The sequence below is a fragment of the Brienomyrus brachyistius genome, chromosome 16 (assembly GCF_023856365.1).
Source record: "Brienomyrus brachyistius isolate T26 chromosome 16, BBRACH_0.4, whole genome shotgun sequence".
In the NCBI taxonomy this organism is placed as follows: Eukaryota; Metazoa; Chordata; class Actinopteri; order Osteoglossiformes; family Mormyridae; genus Brienomyrus; species Brienomyrus brachyistius.
In genome coordinates, this window is record NC_064548.1 from 1,595,866 (window position 1) to 1,617,500 (window position 21,635).

Genomic DNA, 21,635 nt, shown 5'->3' on the forward strand with positions numbered 1-21,635 from the left:
TTGATAAACAAATTGTAGGGGACTCTCTTAAAATCTGGTATGATGTCTGTAAATTTATGGGGTGTTCTAGGAAATTTACGAAAGAATCCCCTATTTGGAATAATCATAGTATACAATCTGGGAAACAACCGTTTATCTTTAAGCCATGGTCTGATCAAGGCATATTTGTTCTGGGTGACATTTTTGATAGTCAGGGCCTAAGGTCCTTTCAGGACTTAAAAGAATGTTATAATCTTCCTGGACATTCCTACTTTCTGTACTTGAGGTTGAGAAGTGCAATGCGTGCATATGGTGTACCGTGGAACTGTAATCTGGATGCTCACCCACTGATGGATTGTGTGAATTTTTCTCAGACGCGTGGAGCAATATCATTTATTTATAACAAACTGCGTAATCACAGCTCCGGTGGACTTCCCATCACTACAATATGGGAAAAGGAACTGGCCCCCCATAAACCTAACTGGGATTGGATATGGGATAGTATTCCTATGATGTCCAAGAATCCTGCCCATCAACTTTTTAAACTGATTCACAAGGCCTATGCAACTCCCTATGTGTTACACAAAATGAAGCTCTTGCCAACTCCTCTTTGCACGTTGTGTAATTCTAATGCTGTGGGGACTTATATGCACATGTTCTTTGACTGTCCACTTATTAGTAAATTTTGGGATAAGGTTTTTTTTAGTTTTTTCAGAAATATGTGATAGGATTATCCTTAAACATCCCAATATTTGTTTGCTAAATGACAATTCTGATCTTAATTTGAATGCTTATCAACGTAGAGTATTTCACACTGCACTAACTGCAGCAAAAAAGGTGATCTTTAAAATTTGGCATGAACCCACATTCCCGGCTGAAAAAATGTGGCTCATAGACCTAAAAAATATTGTGCTGTTAGAACGCTCAATAGCAAGGATCAACAGAGCTAAGCCAAGAACAATTAAAGCATGGTCAGAATTTATAGAGAAGCTTTCAGATATAATAACGCGATGGACTAAAGATTGTTAAAGATAAATGGTTGGTACAGGTGTGTATAGATGTGGTACTCACCCCATAGTTTTCTTTCTCTATTTGTATTTTTATTTACTCATTTATCTTATATACATTCCCCCCCCCCCAAGGCAAACCCTGGTCTGTATATAGTTTTGTAAGCCAGGTACGCTGGCTGTTCTTTACTAAAAATAAACAATCACAAAAAAACAGCATCCTTTCATACTACCTGCTTGATATGCACATTTACCTATGACTGAATGACCTCATTTGGCCAAGATGAACCTGGTTCCTTCCTTGTAGGTTACTTTATTAGGTGATTTGGCCACTGGTCTATGATGTAGCTCATATATGTGGCCACAGAGTTAAATAATAATATGCGTGCAAATATATTTGTGCTTTTTTTCACAAATCTTTTGTCAAAAACAACATAGATATTGTGATTTGGGAGGGTATTTTCATTGTTAGTAAGCTTTAAGTGTAAAAACAGCATTTTTCCCATCACCTGCCTGATACCCACACTTACCTATATGACGGACTAACCACTTTTGATTTATGAAGAAATTCACAACTCAGGTCAATATGAGCCTTGTTTGGTCTTTGTGGATCACTTTTTTTGGGTGTTTGGTATTATATCTCCTGCAAAAGAGTTAAACAATAGGCTTTTCTCAAACCTTATGTGGGCGGGGTGTGGGTGGAGGGCAAAATTTGTTCCCAGTGTTGCCAGGAATTTTTTTTTTTTAAATTTGCTTCGGTGAGAAGGTGAATACGAGTGGGGTTTGTCTGATGGTGTTGGAGCCCATGCTATGAGGGTAAAGTTGTTGACAGGCATGTCTGCATTCGTCTAGGTCAGTGTGGTTGCTAGAGAGTGAACTTTATGCTTTCCGGAAAGCTTGCTTGGATGTGGCTGCCCATCTGGAGCATGAGGATGCCTCGTTGTGCAGCGTGACCTGGTACGTAGCTGATGGTGCTGAGCGAGCTGGTTTCTTGATCGAGTGTGAAACATTGTGGATATGGACCATCTGAGGTTGGCTGTTTCGGCTAAGGACTTGGAGATTCTGAGAGCGCTGTTGGACATTATCTCGCTGTTGTATAGTTCTGAAAGAAACTGTTGGAAAATGAGAGTTGGAGCGTAGAATGTGAGGTGTGTCTCATGGTTTCCTCCAATAAACCCTTTGCACCCCCGCAGTCAGTGTGTCTCTTGGAATCTTTGAGAGGGATGGAGGAGATGAGCAGGTAATGTGTGTCTCTGTGGGGTGAAGCGGACGCCCCTTTTCTATAATGTGCGGTTATCTGATGCAAAAGCAGTTTTTGAAGTTGGGACAAGTAGTTTTCCATACAGGTGTCATTTGGCAATGTAGGTCACACGGGTCGACTGTAAAGTACCCCTGTCTTTGTCTGTGCATAACTACATCCAGAAATTAATCACCCTGATGTACATCAAATTGACATTTGGCATAATAAATACATTCAGAAAATAATGACCAGCCAGACATCAAACAGACATTTGGCATAAATAATCAGATAATCCTTAAAAGTATACAACAGACATGTTGGGTTAGGGTAGTGCCACACCCCCAGCCGTCGAAAATATAGCAAGCTCGGTGCACGGTCTAAAAAGTAGTAGACCTAACAGTAAGAGGTAATACAAAAATTGTAGATACCAAGATGTCTGGAGCAATCAAAGAGAAAGATTCAGCTTCACTGCCTACGATTCAGGAGGAGGATGGTGTACGACCTTTCCCCGGAGATTCATATGACACGTAGACGAGTACCTGAGATCCCACCATCGGAAGACCTTAGGGCTACTTGGCAGATGCCCATCTTGGATAAAGTGATCTGCCTCTTTGACTATGATGAGGAGGAACTGCACATCTTCCAGGTCACTGGAGACGGTGCAGACTCCCCGATAGATGACCCACATCTGGTGAGTTTATCGGTAGTGGAATGGGAGAACTTGATTTTTATCACGATGCTGGTGATAAAACGGACAACCGAACCCGACTATCAGTCAACCATGGACTTTCACAATAAAAATGCTAGCAATGGGAAAGAACAGACCATTGTTATGATGTGGAAGGTGACTGGGGAGCTGGGGGAGAGAATGGTGAATGTATGTCAGCGCCCGAAATGCGTCTGTTCCGGAATGAGAATACCATATGTGATTTAGATGCAGATGATTGAAGAAAAGGGTCGTTACTTGCTGTACTCCTGACGGACACGTAAGGAGATGCCGGGGTTGAAAAAACTTACAGCGTAAAGATCACCACACACCCCCCACCGCCTACCCCTCATCTCCCCCTCAATCAACTTCATATCGTAACAGTGTTACAACCCTCTCAACATCATCAACATCATGGCTATGTGTACAGATTCTAGCAACAAAGTGATCGGCATATCCTCCGACGATGAAAGCGGGGAGTATGAGGCATCTCACCCTCCGATGCCTCCTCCTCAATCTCCGGCCTCTGAGCGGGGAGAGGCCCTGACGCCTGAGATCTGCACGCTACTCTCCAGACCGGCTTTTTGCCGAGGGATGTTGAACTGTATAAAAGCGTTGATAGTGGGACTTTTAGCCATAGCCATCAGGAAGCATCAGCAGAAAAACTGCTATGACTGCGAGGTGAATCATCCCAGTTAAAGACAGCATCCTTGCCTGTTTCCACCGGAGAGGAATTACTTTTACATCCACTTTGATTCTGTGCTACGTGACATCTGGGCCGATCAGCTGATCCCCACTTTGACTCATGTTCTAGTGACCCTGGGTATCCAAACTCCTGTCAGCAGGTTGGAGGGGACCATGGAAGCTCTTTTGTATGATCTACAAGAGGCCCACGACGAAATCCATGAAATCGATAAACTGGCACGGGACTTGATTGAACACAAGCCCATACTTAATCCGCTCCTGGAAGAACTTGTGACTCGTTGCGAGGCCAAAAACTAAAACCCAGCTTCCAATGGGGAACATTATCGGCAACGCCTTATGCTGGTTTATGTTGAATGTTTTTTTAGAAAAAGTTAGTCCTCTGTTGTTGCATGCTATTGATAAAAAAACAAATGTCAAGATGTTCCGAGGGATGATTATGTGTGTTGCTGCTTTCGTAGACTGTTATTTGAGATCACAGAAGTCGGGGATTATTATCACCGGGGAAAAGTTGTAAAGAAGGGGAATCTCCTGAAAGTGTCATACACTTGTGTTTATCTTATATTCCTGACAATGCATTTGACTGTAATCACATTTTTATGTTTTATGCTTTAATTGTAGACGCAGTTGTATTTAAATTTCGTAATAAGTATCCTATCAATATTAATCAGATTCTTTCTGTTTTGCATACCTGTTTCGCTGAAAAAACCACTACGTGGACTTTATTGCATGTGAGTAATCTACCTCAACAACTGTCACAGCTGTAACTGAATGCGTAATACAACTGTACTGTACAAATTGTATACCTCTTAAAAAGTATTTTTGTGTAATACAATTTTTTTTATCTAATCTTTGACAAAATGTATACCTATGTAATAAATTTCAATAAAACCTGTATATCTGTGTTATAGTCTTTTTAAACAAAAATTATATGCCCCCCTGAAATAAATCCACCTACTGTATAAAACCTCCCACCCCCCATCCACATAAAAAACACAACATCCTTGCTCTTACCCCCACTCATTTTCTAAAAAGCATGCCTGTTGCCAGGACTACAGCGCATGTCTTCAGCCATACATACTATGACCCCAGCCAGCCGGGGTCGTACGGGGCGCCACCAGACTGCAGAGAGCCGTGGAGCAAGATATGGGGGAAATACTGGGCACTAATGACATCAGAGATTGGTTGTCCATGCAAGACAGTTATACTTCAAATAAACCGGTTAAAAAGAATTTCCCAAGGAACAGAGTGTCTGTACTGAGACCCATGTATCAGTGGCAGGCTGATTTATGCGACATGGAAGGGCTGGCAACTTACAACAATGGGCTCCCGGTATTGAGACATACGCTCACACGTTAAGAAACATGATGGGGATGGCTGTAATGGAGGCCTTTGATTCTATTTTACCAAAGGGGGGTGTTCCCCTGAAGTTACAGATGGATGCCGGTAAGGAGTTTTTAAATCTGACTTTTCAGAAACTTTTAAAAAGTCATCAAATCAGGCATTTCACCACAGGTAGCTAACTTAAAGCTTGCATTATAGAAAGATTTAACTGAACATTAAAAGAAAGGATGTACAGGTACTTTACGGCTAAAACACTCTACGATATATGGATGTGTTAGACGATCTAATAAAGGGGTACAACGAGTCTTTTCACAGCAGTATAAAAAAGAACTTTCAGAGGTCATGGCTGATAATGCTCATTGAGTATTTGAGAATCTATGCGATCCCCTACCTCTAAAAAACAGATACCCACGTTTTAAGTTTAACACGGTGAGAGTATCCAAACACAGTCAGATATTTGACAAGAAGTATAAGTAGACATTTTTATGGACGAGTACATAAATCTTACTTAACTATCGTTATCAATATATTCAAGTGTCAAATACTTGTACTGCTTCGTCAAATCGGTCAAATGTGGTGTACCACAGGGATCAGTGCTTGGCCCCTTATTGTTTTCCCACTACATGCTGCCATTAGGAAACATGAGAAAACATAATGTTAACTATCACTCCTACGCCGACAACACCCAAATATACATTTCGGTTACACCTAATGACACCACACCTATTGTCCCCTTAACTAATTGCTTTAACGAGGTTAAAATCTGGATGGCAGAAAACTTCTTATCGCTAAATGCTCAGAAAACCGAGGTTCTGTTGTTTGGAGGCAGGTCTGCAGATAGGAATAATATAATCTCAGCACTTCACTCCAAAGGGCTGGACTTTTCCCTCAGCAGCTCAACCCGTAACCTAGGTGTCATCTTAGATACAAGCCTCTCATTCAAATCACATGTAAATGCAGTATCGAAGGCGTGCTTCATACAGCTACGCCAAATCGCCAAACTGCAACGATTTCTTACTAATCACACTGAGAAATTGATACATGCCTTTGTATACAGTAGGTTAGACTACCGCAATGCACTATTATCTGGGAGGACACACTGCACACTAAATACCTTGCAGCGTATTCAAAATTCAGCAGCTCGAATTGTCACCAGGAGCACGAAATTTGAACACATAACCCCTGTTCTTAGTTTCCTGCATTGGCTTAGAGCTGTTAGGTTTAGAGCTGACTTCAATGTTCTCCTACTTACATATAAGGCACTTAGTGGTCTAGCTCCTGCCTACCTAACAGAATTACTTCAAGTTTACAAGCAGTGTCGTCCACTCAGGTCATATTTGGGGCAGGCTGGTTCTGCCATGAGGCGTCCTTCTTGCAGGGTCGGGCGGCCCTGCACAGCAACTCCTGCTCCAGGGGCTGGCGCACCGTGCTCCTGGGCAGGCTGGGTCTCCAGAGCAGGGCACGCCTCCTCCTGGCCATGCAGCGTGACTTTGCGGTGTTTCTCAGCCAGTTGGGCCTCCAATCCCACGAAATCCCTCCTCCTGGCCAATATTATGAATCTATGTCAGATATTACAAATCTATGTCACAGATTGTGTCCAAAATCAACGTTTCATAAAAAAAAAAAAAAAATGGGTGCAGATATTGCCGTGTCATACAATGAGATTATGCGAAGGGATAATGTAACTGGTCAACAAAAATACTGGTTCAAAATTAAAGCTAATCTGACCTACATGCTGGGCTTTGAGCCAGGTCAGTGGTTTAACTCTCTGGAGTTGACGGCATCGTTAGCGATCTTTCATTTGTATTTCAGTTCATAACTCGCTGAAATCACACTGAAAAATACACTGACTAAATCCATAATCTGTCTTCTTTTGAAAACGTCCATTGTCGGAAGTGTTAAAGTTTCTAAAATTAGGCTAAATCGGCAAAAAAGTAAACCATGTCACCTTTCTTTGTTTTACCTGAATCAGGGGCATGTAGTGCTGCCCTCACCTGAAGATCGCTATTCGCATTCTAAATAGCTGCAGTTCCGTGTATTCAAATCGCATTTGCATGGTATTTTGATGAACAACGCAACAGTGAAACATGATCCAGATACATCCCCATCAGCGCCATAAAAGGGGGGGAGGGGGGGTGTGGCCAGGTGTGAATGGGTCATGCATACACATAAGAGCTCCTAAATATTCAATGGAAGGAGCCCAGAAATAGTGACATGTAGTCACTATTAGTGACTTTTCACTATTGACAAATAGTGACTTTTCAGGGCTGTGTGGACACACAAATCTGATCTATTCAAATCAGATTTGTGTCACTTTCATATGTGGTACTAAATGGGATACGTATCCGATTTGTGGCCATGCGACCTGAATGTGAACTGAATTCATGTGGCTTTTTGCTTTTACGCATGCGCTGTCATCGTCAGCCTGCACCAGCAGTGCAGGAATGTACAAATGGAGGAGAGCTGCGATAATAGAAAAAGCTAGCTGTCTGACTTTTTTTCTCCTTTTCAACCTGCTTATGTAGAGCCGATTCACTGTTTGTCATCCTCCAGAGCAAAGGGCGATTCATGCATGAGCTACTAATGCCTCCATTTTTAATGCCATGAGTCGTCCCACAGATATGACGTTTTTTGTTGTTGGTGACACAGTTGACCCGTGTAAAAACATATCAATGTGCACATGCGTGACGTTTCGGAGGACCGATGCATTCACATTACAGTCAGATATAGGTCACTTGTAGTTATGAATGTGAACCGTCAAGATAGACAAGATAGACAAAACTGCATTTTGCAATGTCTATACTTTGATGTCAAATTACAAACTTAAGAAAAATCTGACATATTTACAATATATATTAAAATAAAGATGAGTGTAATGGCAAAACAAATATGTAAGAAATAATTTATTTGCCATGAATTAAGTTTATGATATTGAATGAAATGTGTGACCATGCCCCAGTCAGTGAAAGTGTGTTTCCTACCCCTAGAGGGTTAAACTCCTCCACCTGAGGCAGCAACTCATTCCACACCAGGACAAGGTAACCCTCCCTTTTACGGTCAAGGACCATAGCCTCAGACTTGGAGATGCTGACACTCATCTAGACTACCTCACACTCAACTGCAAACCGCCCCAGTGCATGCTGAAGGTCACAGCCCGATAACGCCAACAGGACCACAACATCCACAAAAAGCAAAAACGAGATCCTCCCCCAATGCTGAAGAGGCATGTTAGCCAAGACAGTCCAACAACATGAAGAGCTTTCAAGAACTCAGGGTGAATCTCATTCACCTCTGAAGCCTTGCCACTGAAGAGTTTTTTTCAGTGACCCTACTTCAGTGACCTATGTCAGTGCTCATTTGACTTCCTCTGCTGGGCCCTGGAGGATGGGCGCCCTCATTCAGTCTGGTTCCTCCCAAAGTTTCTTTCTTCTATGGAGTTTTTCCTTGTCTCTAGCTTGCTCACTGGAGGCTTTGGGCAGCGATAATGTAAAGTGCTTTCAGACAATGTAATTTAACCTGATGGATAAGTCCTCCTCTAAGTCTTCCAGTTCTACTTCCTCCAAGGAAGGCATATCAAATGGGATCCAGGAGGTCCTCGAAATATTCTTCCATCTGCCTGGCTATGTTGCCAGCTAAGTTCAACAGTTCTCCATCCCTGCTGTAGACAGCATGGGTAAAGCCTTGATTCCCTCTCCTGAGTTGCTTGTCGGTTTGCCAGAAATTTTTTAAAGCCAACCAAAAGTCCTTCTCCTTGGCCTCACCAAACTTCTCCCTCACCTGAATTTTGTGTCAGCAACTGCTAAAGCCGCATTCTGCCTAGCCTGCTGGTACCTTTCAGCTGCTTCAGGAGTCCCACAAGCTAACCAATCTCAAGAGGCCTCTTTCTTCAGACTGATAGCTTAATTTACTGCTGGTGTCCACTACCAGGTTTGGAGACTGCTGCCACAACAGGCACCAACATCCTTATAGCCTCAGCTCCACAATGCCACCTCAGCAATGAAGTCCCAGAACACGGACCGTTTAGGCTCAAATTCGCCAATATCTTCTTAAGAATTCTCGTTAATTTGTTCCTACGGAACTTGTTAAGGACAACCTACGTTGGACTCATGACATGTTCTTAATCATCAGAATTGTTCACACCTGTGTTCTTAAGAATAAGGGATCCCACGTCTACGTAACTGAAAGTATGTGCCAGTTTGTCCTAATTAGCATAGGGAAATCCCCACAATTTCCCATAAAAGGGCATGAGACTATAGGGCCGTGTGCAAGGAATGGCGAAGAGACATGCAGGCTATGGGCCACTTGGCACTTCAGTAATGCTGAAGTAGAAGTATTAATACAGGAGGTAAATGCAAATAGACACATATTATTTAGTAGCATAACCAGTGGATATAAAGCCCCCAAGAAAGCTGAGACATGGAAAGGTATCACCTTCTCTGTGAATACTGTGTCCGGAGAATGGCGCACATTAGAGGAGGTGAAAAAGAAATGGTTTGATACCAAAAAAGCCATCTCCAGACATAGAAAATATATGATGACCGCTGGAGGGGGAAGGGCAGGCCCTGAATTATCCAAAATAAACCAGCAAACCGGGACCATTATTGGCCAGACAGCACTCTCAGATGTGCCATCTGCAGAGGATCTCGACGCTGACCAGGGCCCCATATCAGCGGCTTCTTCTCCAAGGCCATCTCCAACCAGGGAATCAGAAGGTAAGTGGTTCTTTCTGAAATCTCTACAATTCCACGGCATAATCTAACTGGAAGTTGTAACTGTTGTAAACCGTTGGAAGCTATTTTAATTTGCAAAACCTAAGCCTCGGTGAAAATTGTCATAGGCGTCCTCTTCTAAAAGCCTACTTAGAAATTTTATCGCTTGCGCATTGTTGACCAGACTGAAACATCTAAGTGCGTGCACTGCAATGATTTTGACTTTATTTATTTATTTTTCCTCTTCAGATATCCAACTCGTGTGTGTGAGGAGGAAGATGTCACCGCTCAGCCTTCTTGCAGTACTACTACCTCTGTGCATGCCACCCTCAGATCCCGTCCAACTGCATGTGGTCTTGGACAACCAAGATTTTACAGACTCTCATTCAGATTGCGGCTACTCTCACCACAATTACAGAACCACTTAAAGAAATAAATGCACATTTAAAAAATTAAAACTGTTAACACTGAAACCTGAAAGCAGCTTGCTGTGACATGACTAAACGAACTGAAAGACTAAAGAAATTTTAGGGCAAATAAGTCACAAATGTGAAATTATCTGCTGTGTAACTTCTACAATAATTTTGTTTTCTGGTGCTAGCAGTCCAGAATGAGCTCCTTGGTTTTCTTCAGGTTGAGGACACAGCTGTTGTCCCAGCTCCAAGTTCTCAACCTCCTTTCTATAGGCTGACTCGCTGTTTGAGATCAGGCTTATCAGTGCTGTCGTTTGTGCAGAGAGCTCCGGGCCACTGCATTCATCTGCGCTGCCATCATAGTGTGAAAAACATGTCCAAAAACATGCTGAGGTTAATTGCAGTTACAAATTGCCTGTAGGAGTGCATGTGTGAATGAATGTTGTGTGTTCCCTGTGATAGGTTGATGTCCCATATTGACTTGTTCCCTGCCCTCTGGATAACATCCCTCTCCGATAAAAGAAGGGTCCCTGTGGTGGAAGGAGGGGGCCATTCCAAGTGAGTAGATGTGTAGTGGCCCCAGCCTCCATTTTAGTGGAGGATGGTTGAGTGGTGGTGCCAGTTGGCTTGAGCTGGTGGTTGTGCACACTGGCAGTGGTGTCAGGATTGTCCCATTGTTTTTCAGATTGGCAGTAGAATCTGGTTGTTGGCAAACCTCAGGGTTGTTCATAGAGTGGGGGGGTCTGGGTTTGACTGTATTCCTTTCCAGAGGGAAGCCAAGATGTTGGTTGAGTTGTTCCAATTTCTCAGAATACAGTCATTTGCTCTCCTTCCAAAGCATGTCCATCATTTCATCACTGATTCTCCTCCCTTTCCCTGTGTGCATGAGAAATGCATGCATGGCAGATTGCAACAGCAACGGTGTACAGCAGACCTGGAAAATGATCAGTGGGCTGGATGTATGATATAAAAATGTTGCGGCCTTTCTAAAGCAATGGTTCACAAACTTACGGTAAGTCCCTAGCTGTGTACCACCATTATAATCAATGTTTATATACACAGATACCTTTGCATCACATAATTTGTAAAGTAAACGCAAACTTTAAAGATTCTATTAGAAATCTACAATTACTTGTGTCGGAAGGCTGAACTAAAAGCCAAATCATAAATCTTTAGGTTTAGCATGAGCCTACTGCCATGACAATGGCGATAATTGCTAGCTAGTCACCGTCAGATACTGATTGACATGTCTATTATAGTTCACTACTGAAAATATTGTCATATTGCACAAGCCTAGTGCATAGTCATGACCAAAATTTTTGTCAGTGACACAAATGTTGTTTTGCAAATTTTGCTGCTTCACATTTTTAGATTTTTTTTTACATTATAATCATATAATCATAAACAATTGAAAAGTTTCAATGGCTTTTATTTACAAATACATCAAAATTATGCAGTCAATATTTACAATATTGTCCCTTCTTTTTCATTACTAAGTGTTGTCTCTCTACTGTGTGGTAGTTCATTACCAGTGACGTCCTGAACAGATATCAAAGATTAGAACCAGGGCTAACCTAGGCATTTTTTGATTGACTGGTATCAGCTACCTATAGCCCAGACACTCCAGTAAGCCTGAGGCACATGGCTTGAAACTACAAACTACTGAGATGTCAGCTGTGTTTAAATTCTTTGAAGTGGAAAATAAATCATAGTAGTCACACAGCTACCTGCAACGTTAGCAATGTCGCCCTTTCAATAGGAGGTAGCAAGAACATCCATTAATACAACAAATCTAATTATGGACTTGTAGAAACATCATAAGGAAGAATACAGTAAAATCGTCAGCCATACTCAGACGAAGAATGCACTGACACCTACTGTATGTGTATGTATATTTAAATATTTATTAAAAGATTAGCTTGAGATTTGGAGTCAGAAATCAGAAACCTAGACCTGTTTCTGGAAGGAATTTTACAACAGCAGAAATAATGTCTCATTTATTCTTTAAAAAAAAAATTCTGCATGTATATAAACACTGCTGAATCCAACATCCTCATCATCACTTAACGAGGTTGGGCAGGCCTGTGTTCCACAGGAGGCCATCAGCTTGCCGGTGAGATTTCTCCAGAAATGCACGCATGCCCTCCAGTTCCAAAGAGCTCTTCAGGGTCTGTACCAGGTAGCCAGCCACATCAGGCCCTGTCACCATCCCGACAATCTGCTCCTGTTCAGATGATAGCAGATGTCACAAATTAATCTGTCCATCAAAATGGTGCCATAGTCATATGTATCTCATTACACCTCATTATATTAAGCAGTCACATTGGCATGCTGCTGCCACGAATCTGAACATGGGACAGAGCTACAGCTGAGAAACGGGTTCATAACCTGCCATGAGAGAATGCTGCAGTGAACATAGGTCTCTAGTGGTGCATTCAGAGATACCTGCAGGGGGCATTCTTGTCCATTTCTGAGAGGTAAAGTGGGCAGGTGGAGGATACCCTGTTCAGTCAACTGCAGGAACTGTAGAACGCCACAATGAATCATTCATACATCAAACTATGCCACATACATAAAAAATGCAAAAAAAATTTAAGGAACACTTTGAAAACACATCAGATATCAATGGGGGAAAATCATGTTGGATATCTATACTGATGTAGACTGGGTAATGTGTTAGGAACGAAAGGAGGCCACATCGTTTGATGAAAATGAAATTATCAACCTACAGAGGACTGAATTCAAAGACACCCCAAAAATCAAAGTGAAAAATGATGCGGCAGGCTAGTTCATTTTGCCCAAATTTCATTACAGTAACTCAGAATCGTAGTCAGTAGTTTGTATGACCCCCACATGGTTGTATGCATGCCTGACAATGTCGGGGCATGGTCCTAATGAGACCACGGATGGTGTCCTGGGAGATCTCCCAGATCTGGACCAGGGCATCATTGAGTTCTGAGGTGCATCCTGGTGGCGTCAATTGGACGAAACATAATGTCCCAGAGGTGTTCCATTGGACTTAGGTCAGGCGAGCGTGGGGGGAAGTCAATGGTATAAATTCCTTCATCCTCCAAGAACTGCCTACATGCTCTTGCCACATGAGGCTGGGCATTGTCGTGCATCAGGAGGAACCCAGGTCACCAGCATAGGGTCTGACAATGGGTTCAAGGATTTCATCCTGATACCTAATGGCAGTCAAGGCGCTGTTGTCTAGCCTGTAGAGGTCTGTGCGTCCCTCTATGGATATGGCTCCCCAGACCATCACTGACCCACCACCAAACCGGTCATGCTGAACAATGCTGCAGGCAGCATAATGTTCTCCATGGCTTCTCCAGACCCTTTCACGTCTGTCACGTGCTCAGGGTGAACCTGCTCTCATCTGTGAAAAGCACAGGGTGCCAGTGGCAGACCTACAAATTCTGGTATTCTATGGCAAATGCCAATCGAGCTCCATGATGCTGGGCAGTGAGCACAGGGCCCACTAGCCACCCTCATGAAGTCTGTCTGTTGGCTCACAATCAGAAACATTTACACCAGTGGCCTGCTGGAGGCAATTCTGTAGGGCTCCAGCAGTGTTCATCCTGTTCCTCCTTGTACAAATGAGCAGATACCGGTCCTGGTGATGGGTTAAGGACCTTCTACAGTCCTGTCCAGCTCTCCTTGATTATCTGTCTGTCTCCTGGAATCTCCTCCATGCCCTTGAGACTGTGTTGGGAGACACAGCAAACCTTCTGGCAATGGCACATATTGACGCGCCATTCTAGAGGAGTTGGACTACCTGTGCAATCTCTGTAGGGTCCAGGTGCAAAACTAGTGGAAAAAAAACTGTCAGAAAAGATGAGGAGGGAAAAATGCCAGTGGCCTCCACCTGTTAAACCATTTCTGTTTTGGGGGTCGTCTCATTGTTGCCCCTCTAGTTCACCTGTTGAAAATTTCATTAACACCAAAGCAGCTCAAACTGATTAACAACCCCCTCCGCTACTTAACTGACCAGATCAATATCTCAGAAGTTTAATAGACTTGATGCTATACTCTGATTAAAAAATGTTTCTTAAATTTTTTTGAGCAGTGTAAAATAAAAACATCCTGTACACACAACGACTCCCACAAAAAAGGTGAAAAGCATTCACAGACAGCGAACATCACAGTAAAGTACAGTGGCCATAGCTGATTCAACAAAATGGCGAGATGATGATTTTTGTGGCTTTCCTTCAGCATCACCTAGTGTAAGTGGCTTGCAGTGGTGGTAGCTCCTTTTTGATGACCTGTTCAGCAGAACGAACCATCTTCTGCAGTGTCCTATACTTGAGGGCAGTGCAGCTCCAATACCAGGCAGTGATGCATCTGGTGAGGAGGCTCCTTTGGTAGCAGATGTGCTACTGTGCCTTCTTCACTGCCTCAGTGCTGTGCCATGTGAGGTCCTTTGTAATGTGCAGACCAAGGAACTTAAAGCTGCTGACCCTCTCCACAGTGGTCCTGCTTCCTGAAGTCTACTATCACCTCCTTGGTCTTGACAACATTGAGGGTAAGGCAGTTCTCCTGGCAAGAGTGTGTCAGTGGTCTGACCACCTCTCTGTAAGTGGTCTCGTCACCATTAGAGATGAGACCCACCACCGTTGTGTCATCTGCAAACTTCACGATGATGTTGGAGCTGGTTGTGGCCATGCAGTCGGAGTGTATGGAGAGTACAGGAGAGGATTCAGTACACCCCAGGGGGGCTCCCATGTTGAGGAGATGGTATCGCCTAATCTGACCGCCTGGTACTGATCTGACAGGAAGTCCAGTATCCAGCTGCTTAGAGAGCTTTCCAGGCCAAGAGTTTGGAGCGTCCAGTTGAGCTTGGACGGAACGATGGTGTTGAAGGCTGAGTTGTAATCCACAAACAGCATTCTTACACGTGTCCCTCCTTTCCAGGTGGGAGAGGATGTTGTGCAAGGTCAGGGTTATGGTATCATCCGTGGATCAGTTCTGATAAGCGAACTGTAACGGGTCTAAAGTGGCAGGAAGATGAAGTCCCTGATCAGTCTTTCGAAGCATCCTTGTGATCTTTGGTACAGGGAGAGTGGTGGTGGTCTTGAAGCATACAGGAACAAGAGACAGGGTGAGGGAGTGATTGAAAATGTCCATGGACACTCCAGCCAGCTCAGCCACACTCTGAGGACACACCCAGAGATGCCATCCAGTCTACCAGCCTTGCAAGTTTTAACTCTCAGGAAGGACTGGAACACTTCAACCACGGTGATGGAGAGCTTGGGAATGCAATCAGCGGCATGCAGCCTTTCTGGGCAGGCGATATAGTTTGCCTCAAAGCAAACATAAAATGTTCAGCTCTTCTGGGAGAGATGCGGTAGTGCATGACATGCTATCCCTCTGAAGTCTGTAATGGTGTTCAGACCCTGCCACACCCTTCGGATGTCTCCCTTAAACTGCAGTTCCACCTTGCTCCTGTACTCACACTTGGCTAACCTATGTTGTGTTGTACGTGGCAGTTTGTGCACTGAGAGCTGCACGAACCTCATTGTTTATCTAGGATTTATGATTGGGGTATATCTTTATTGTTTTGGACGAGACAACATCCTCAATACATTTCCTGATTAATCCGCAGAATGATTCCGCATATTCATGTATATTATTCTCTGTGGCAGCATTTTGCCAGATGGGCAGCCCAGATGAATGGAAACGTTTCAGTGTTGCCCAGCAGAGAATCACCAAAGGGTCCTCGTTGAAGAAGTCTGGTTTTCGGTGAGCAATCACTGATCTGATGTTCAACTAAGTCTGGCAATCATATTTAAACTTACAAATAACAGTTGGTGTAAGCGAGATAGACCACCCAATATCCTAGCCTATTTTTTGTTAAACATTTAGAGAAGTGGATGCTGATCAACTTACCTCTTGACAACTGTTCTCCTGCTCCTCCAGCTTGTTCTTCAGTCTCCTGTTCTCCTCTTCCAGTACCTCAATCTTACCTTCCAGCTGTTTCAGAGCCCTAATGACTGTGCTCACCTGCTCCTAATACATGTCAGCTTGTTAAATACAATCAGCTTGTTAAAGAACACCAAAAGCCATAAACATATAGTGGTGGCCAAAATTATATAAATTTCATACCTGACAGATATGAAAATATTGACCTTTTTTTTCCTCCAAACCATGATTTAATTTCATAAAGTTCATGAAACTTGCAGATGGTTGCGTTGAGTACAACAAATATCAGATGAAGCGAGTCCTACTGTTTTTATCCACTTTTAACTTTAATATTTGGTGTGTTTACCTTTTGCAGCAATTACAGCAGCACATCTCTCTGGCAGTGTCAATATATTTCCGGAGAAATTCAACACTAATTTTATCCCATGCCTTCTGCAACTCAAGCCAAAGGCTTTCTTTTGAATGTACAATAGATTTGTCCAGTTTATTTTCCAAGTTGTTCCAAATTTGCTCGATGGGGTTGACTTTGAGGGGGTGAGTCCATCATTTTCAATGTTCCAGCAGACTCCTTCTGTCGCAGGTAGTTCCGGCAATAGTTAGAATGTTTATGGTCATTGTCCTCTTGGAAAATGAATCTAGGACCAATAAGACGATTGCCAGATGGTACTCCATGCCTCAGCAGAACGTTGTGGTATACTTTTTTATCCATGATGCCATCAATTTTCACTAAATCACCTGTTCCTGAGGCTGAAATTGCACCCCACACCATAATACTACCCCATCTGTGTTTAACTGTTGGCAAGAGCCACTCCTTTTTATATCTCTCCGCCTTCCTCCGTCAAACATACACTCTTTGCTTGTTGCCGAACTGTTCAAACTTGGACTCATCAGTCCACATTTTATACCAATCTTCCTTTATCCATTTCTTCTGTTCTTTTGCAAATTTCAGGCATTTTACTATAATGTTCTCTCTCATAAATGGTTTCTTTGCTGTCATTCTGCCAACAAGTCCTTCTTCTCCCAGTCTCCTGCGCAGTTCTTGAGGACACTGACGCACCATTATTCATTGTGGTGTTGATCTCGTCACGCAGTTCTCGTGAGGTCTTTCTTCTGCCCGTCATACTGAGAATTTTGAGAACCTTGTCTGTCTGAAAGTTTCTTTTTCCTACCTCTTCCCTTTCAGTTCTGGTGTGAATTGGTGGCATCATGGTGGTCTAAGTGTACTTTGCAGTGCTTGGACTGCATCTCAAGTCCTTGGCTATGCAGTGGTAAATCCAGCCAGCATCAAAAAGGGCCTTTATTCCAACCCGTTGCTCACTCGTCAGCTGCTCCTTCGTCTTAGCCATGTTCAAAGAAGAGCAACATGTGCTTCAAGACTACTTCTAGAGGCTTTGAATTTATACCAATTGGTGGTGCGGTCTCAGTGACAAAACCTGATATTACCAATCACTTAATGAGTAGGACAGACCCTGTACATTCAAAAGGATCATCCAGCTATGCCCTAAGACTCTTGATTCATCAGTGTAACCATGATCACACCTGACAGTGATTAAACAAGTAATTTGGCTTCTTCTGTGAAGGAACGTGATTGTGTGACATTGACAGTGAAATAAGCCTAGTTTGTTTTTGTAAGGAACATGACCTAAATTTCCTTATGGTGGCTCTATTCTATGGTTTATAGAGCATAATGATCACTTTGTAGATATTTCATTTGTCTTGTGGATGATATGATGGCCACTTCAACAAAAACAACTGAAAACTCTTAAAAACGTGTTCTAATAATTTTGGCCACCATTGTACAAACACACTCTCTAAACTTTCCTCACCTCAATAACCTCCAGACGCTGCTTGCCCAGTGTTGCCCTCTTGGCTTCAACCTGGTGAAGGTGAGAACCTTGTAGAATGGCATCATGTTTTTGGGAGGGGACCTTTAGTTGTGTGCAGATTGAAATGAACCTTTGGAAAATATCGATTACAGTAAAATTTTAATAATACTGCAAGAGTGTCAAAAACTAATAATAATTAAAAAAAACAAAAAAAAAACAGAAAGAGGGCTTTTAATGTTAAGGCCTTACTAAAGGTGAATTATTTTTTATGAATATGCCCTAACCTATGTACTAGGTCTACAGTCATTCCTATAAAATGATTTTTTAAATTTAAATCATTTTGACATGATATCAACAGACAGTCACAAGAAATCTCACACTATCACCTGTCCTTCAGGTTATTCAGATGTTTCTGAGATTGCTCTTTGTCCTTCTGTTTCATGGTCAGGACAGACCTGAGATGAGGAAAGAATATGCCACTTTAAGGGAAAAAGACTAAGGATCAAAAACTAGATACAAAGGGACAACAGCATATCACAATACTGACTATACAATTTAGCTAGGTGATACGGCTGAAAAACAATATCTATATTTTAGGTCACTGCACTGATATTCAGTATATATCTATCATTAATATTTTTTCAAGAAATAAACTCAGTAGTTAAGAAGAGCTTTTTCCAATTAAGGCTCTTGACAAAGGTCAAGCCCTTACTGAGCTTTGATAACTTCTAAAGGGTCGTGTTTATTTTCTCTCGTCCAATTATCTTTACGCTGGAATCAGTCAGGCCTCCATCTTTCATTTAAAATTGATCCAAAATGCAGCAGCATGGCTGCTAACAGGAGAATGAAAGCAGGATCACATATCCCTGGTGCATTTTAGGATTGAATTTAAAATAGAAACATTTTTTTTATAAATCACTTCACTTTTTCAGCACTCAGTTTTCTTTATTGTACATGTGTTGTACTTTGCAATATTTCTTTCCCTTTTCTATTTTTGACATTGTATGGGTGGGTGGGGCTATGTGGAGGGTGACTGTCACTACCCAATCCTCGACCCTTGCCACCTGCCTGATTTGTACCTCGCATGTCTGCACATGGACAGCACTTTTAAGAATGCATACACTGTGTCACTTTTTCTGGAACTGCTCAATCTGTTCATCCTGAAATTTTAAGGCAAACCACGTTGTCTACAATAATGATGCATTATCAAGTCATTTTGTATGCAAAAATGTATTGAATAAGATACTAAATTTGATATTTTGTCCAGCCCTAAAATACTACACTTTTCTGAGAAGACAGACAAACTATCAATGCCCAACTCACATGATGGACAAGCTTAACATGTTGTCCAGAGCAGTAATGGAATTCTGAGCCATTGGGTTCCATGTATCCTGACCTTTGACCTTCCTGGTATAACCTTCTGCCAAAGGGAGAGAGAGAGAAATAGAAGAACTGAAAGTTTGCAAAACATTTACTGACTTTTTAGGAGTACAATAAGAGACAACCTATGCAGGTATAAGTGTCACTGATTTCAATGTCCCTTGAAACAATATTTGTTTAGTATAGGGATTCAGTCCATTAAGTATACCCACTTCATATTTTAGTGTTTGCTTTAGCTCTAGTGCAGTCAAAATTGGCCACAACATTCCATTATTCGGTAACACTTTACATTAACTGCACCCTCATAATGTCTTTATAATGCATTCGTAGAACATTCATAAACAACATGCAAGTATATTTTAACATGCTAACTATGGACAACTATAAATGGTAAGGCTTTACATTAACTGCACCTTCATAATGCCTTTATAATGCATTCGTAAAACATTAATTCCACCTTGATATTGCATTCATAGAACACTCATAAGCAGCATGTATATATACCACAACATCATAACATATCTTAACAGCAAAGAAGGACTCATCCAGGCTGGAAAAACTGATCAGGAAAGCTAGCTCTGTGGTCGGCACGAAGCTGGACACCATGGCGACAGTGGCAGAGAAAAGGACACTAAAAAAATTGCTGGACATTATGGATAATGCTGGGCATCCTCTGCACACGGCCAAAAACAACCAGAGGAGTCTGTTCAGTGACAGGTTGCTTCTCCCAAAGACAAGAACCAACAGACTTAAAAACTCCTTTGTCCCATACGCCATCAAGCTGTTTAACTCCTCTCTGGAGGGGAGAGGGAGGGGAAACAGGAGGACAAAGGAGGGGGGGGACAACTAAGCTGTAGTGCCTCTTCACTTCACTGTGCAATACTTTTGTGCAATACTTTTGGTTCAATACTGGAAATGTGCAATTCCCTTGTATTCTTCTTATTCCTATTTATTCTATTTATCCCTTTTGTATATTTTATTTGTCTTTGTATCTATATATGTATATATATAACATTTGCTCATGTTGTGTAACTTCTGTCGGTGCTGTGCTCTTGGAAACCGAATTTCCCAGAGGAATCTACCCGAGGGATTAATAAAGTTTCTTTCTTTCTATCTATCTATCTATCTATCTATCTATCTAACAGTTTTAATATACATTAATAACAAACATTATATGATAATAAACTTTATAATCGTAAAATGATTGTCATTAATGTATACTGAAATTGTTGAGGTATGTTAGGATACTTACATGCTGCCTACGAATGTTCTATGAATGCACAATGAATGCATTACGAGGGTGGAGTTAATGTGAAGCGTTACCAATTATTCCTTCTAAAGTAGCACAGGTTCAAAACATTTGAAAGTCTTTTTTTTGTGCATTATGTCCATGAGAGGGCAAACCTATAACGAGAGACATTACTTTTTCAAGGCACTGTAGTTTTCATACCCCTTGATCTTTTCCACATTTTGTCACGTTACAACCACAGACTTAAATGTAATTTGTTGGAATTTTATGTGATAGACTAACACAAAGTAGCACATAGTTGCGAAGCAGAAAGAAAATGATACTGAGCAAACAGCATCATGAAGACAATAATGCACAATAATTTCGTGTCATATTGGCACAAATGCAATAAAATACGTACGCATTCACACTGTTACAACAATCGATTGCCACACATATCGCTTTTAAAGGTGAATGCATACTTAAGTACCAGTTATGTCAATCCCTGCCCTGGATATCACAGATACCTGTGGCCTTCCCTACCCTCAGCTAATTCACAACCCATGCAATCTCAGTGAGACTGGGTGGTTCACAGCTGATTGGAGGGTCAGCTTCGAGAACCATGGACCCAGAGATGTCTAACATCCTAGCTGGAGGGTCAGCTTTAAACAATTGCTGAAAGTAGCTGGCTCAGCGGGTCACAATTGCAGTGTCATGTGTAAAGACTGTTCCATCACTGGCCCTAACTGCAAGTCTCCGAGGAACATATTCAGATGTGGGTAATGCTTCGATTCCTCTGTAAGCAGGATGTGGGTCACTAGAACACAGATGGTGTGTCTCCTGCTCACAGATTTGTCTAACACATGCCTCCTTATCTCCCTCAGAGCCCTCACAGCAGTCCTTCTTAGTTCCCAGTACAGACTGGAGTTATCATGTGCTGTGACTCCACTCGATTATATCCAGGGTGCCCTGCGAGATGAAACACCTCCTTCTGGGAACACTGGCAACACCAACACAACCCAGAACCTTCAGGGTCTTATCACGGAAGGTCTCCCACATCACATATATGAGTCAGTGTCGCACCCAAGTCTGCAAGTTATTCACAGAAATTGCATGTAAACACATCAGAAACATCTTAATCTTGGAGTCTGACTAAGTCCAGCCTCGTTCTCCTAGTAG

At 42.2% G+C, this 21,635-nt stretch overlaps 1 protein-coding gene across 5 annotated transcripts in view; it reads right to left on the bottom strand.

Annotated features, from left to right (window-relative positions):
• Positions 1-11,512: 11,512 nt before the first annotated feature.
• Positions 11,513-21,635, bottom strand: part of LOC125709965 (centromere protein Q) — a 20,042-nt gene continuing 9,919 nt past the window's right edge. For 2 of the 5 annotated variants that reach the window (XM_048979061.1, XM_048979062.1), the window contains exons 4-9: positions 19,172-19,268; positions 18,235-18,303; positions 17,849-17,978; positions 15,990-16,109; positions 12,546-12,623; positions 11,513-12,324 (exon numbers count right to left, since the gene is read on the bottom strand). In XM_048979061.1, the coding sequence (XP_048835018.1) occupies positions 12,160-12,324; positions 12,546-12,623; positions 15,990-16,109; positions 17,849-17,978; positions 18,235-18,303; positions 19,172-19,268 (659 nt within the window). In that variant the 3' untranslated portion in view covers positions 11,513-12,159. The remainder of the gene's footprint in view (positions 12,325-12,545; positions 12,624-15,989; positions 16,110-17,848; positions 17,979-18,234; positions 18,304-19,171; positions 19,269-21,635) is intronic. The other 3 variants (XM_048979063.1, XM_048979064.1, XM_048979065.1) reach the window with 3 other exon arrangements.